This window comes from Penaeus monodon, chromosome 18 (assembly GCF_015228065.2).
Source record: "Penaeus monodon isolate SGIC_2016 chromosome 18, NSTDA_Pmon_1, whole genome shotgun sequence".
NCBI lineage: Eukaryota > Metazoa > Arthropoda > Malacostraca > Decapoda > Penaeidae > Penaeus > Penaeus monodon.
The window spans coordinates 36,853,329-36,855,083 of NC_051403.1; the positions used below are offsets into that span (position 1 = coordinate 36,853,329).

The 1,755-nt window shown below is 35.4% G+C and overlaps 1 protein-coding gene across 1 annotated transcript in view; it reads right to left on the minus strand.

The window, feature by feature from the left end:
* The window catches only part of LOC119584467 (Kv channel-interacting protein 1-like), a 74,675-nt gene extending 73,873 nt beyond the window's left edge, over nt 1-802 (minus strand). The window contains exon 1 of the mRNA XM_037933104.1: nt 382-802. Coding sequence (XP_037789032.1) covers nt 382-637 — 256 coding nt within the window. The 5' untranslated portion in view covers nt 638-802. The remainder of the gene's footprint in view (nt 1-381) is intronic.
* Nucleotides 803-1,755: the final 953 nt, after the last annotated feature.

Consider the following 1,755-nt stretch of genomic DNA (forward strand, 5'->3'; position numbering starts at 1 on the left):
TCTCTCTCTACCTATCTATCTATCTTCATCTTTCGATCTATCTCTCTGTCTATCTACTCCTCCCCTCTCTCTATATCCATCTATCTACCTGTCCATCTATTCATGTCTGTTTCTCTTTCCATTTTTCTTCAAGTGCATGCAGTGTTTGTTTGTGGTTATTTTTATTTTCAATAGCCTTATTTTTGTGTGTATTGTTCGTAAACTTATTCTAGTGTTTTGAGTACGTTTTTTTTTTTTTTTGTACTGAATTTAACTTTGCTATAGTGTTGCTTTTGTTGCTGAGTTTTAAAAAAATCACAACATCGTTATTTTTAGAGTTGAATAAATCTCATTCTACTTCTGATTCATACGTAAATCATGGAAAATTCATGAAATACTTACCGCTAAATCTGACTTCCTTCCACGCTCTGTGAAAGGTTTTTATGAGTCGTGTGTACAACGAGTGGAGACTCCACCCATGAGGACGGTCACGTGACTTCAGAGACGAACGTGATTGGTGGGGAGAAGCTGCCGATTCCATGACGTCATCTGATGTCATTCTCTGGTGGTTCTCTGGCGTGACGTCATAATACTCCTCAGCTTCGTTGTATTCGTCTTCGCTAATGTATACGGTACTCGGGCCATCATAAGAAGTCATCGTTATTACGTACTGTTTTTCGTTTTTTTTCCACAGGATTTATGTCTTAAATTGGTAACGTGATTAGAGCGTTCATTTTACTTAAACTTCGTTGAGAATTTTTTATAACATTTCCTTAACACATATAATCAGCCTCTTCTGTGTATGGTGATGTATCCTGAAAAGAAATAGAATTGAAAGATATTAGCCGATTAACAAAAGCAGCAAGTGAAATATCACTTTTATAAACACTACATCTATCTATCTACTTCTATGGATAAGAGGTAAGCAGGTAGATAGACACAGAAAGAGACACAAAGACAGAGGTAAAGAAGTTTTAGAGAGAGAGAGAGAGAGAGAGAGAGAGAGAGAGAGAGAGAGAGAGAGAGAGAGAGAGAGAGAGAGAGAAGTAGAGAGAAACAGACAGAGAGGAAGAGAGACAGACAGAGAGACAGACAGACAGGCCATGGGGCAAGACAAATGCATACACATCCAAGTATATATTCCTGTCGGATGAGTGGAACTGTATATCATCTCTCACGTGAGTCTCATGGGAATCATTTCAGGAAGACGAAATGGGGAATGTAGCGTGAAGAAATTGGGAAAATCAACGATAAAAATGAAATAAGGTTGTGAAATAAAAGACTGAAAAGAAGAGTGAAGATATATTGAGAAAAGGATGGAAAAAACGTTGAAAAGAGGACGAAGAAATGCAGGAAATGTGAAATTACGTGCAATTAAAAGCACAGGGGAAGGAATACAGACGTGGAAATTAATCTACGGTGAATGTCCGCCCTTTTTCATTTGCAGTTTTTATCTTTTATTTTTGTGACAATATTGTGCACTATTAGAGAAATATATTGATACATTTCCTCAAGTTTTAAGATTATATTTAGTTGCTATTCTTTCGATATCCATGCTAAGAAAATTATTATCGTAGATATTTTTGCTTTTATCTTTGTGTATACACATTATTATCATAATTATTTCCACTATCATTATCAAAATTATTTCCACTATCATTATCATAATTATTTCCACTATCATTGTCATAATTATTTCCACTATCACGACTACTAGCCACCTCATTACCATCATCATTATCCTCAGTATCACTACCATCATTATTATTTTCTTTA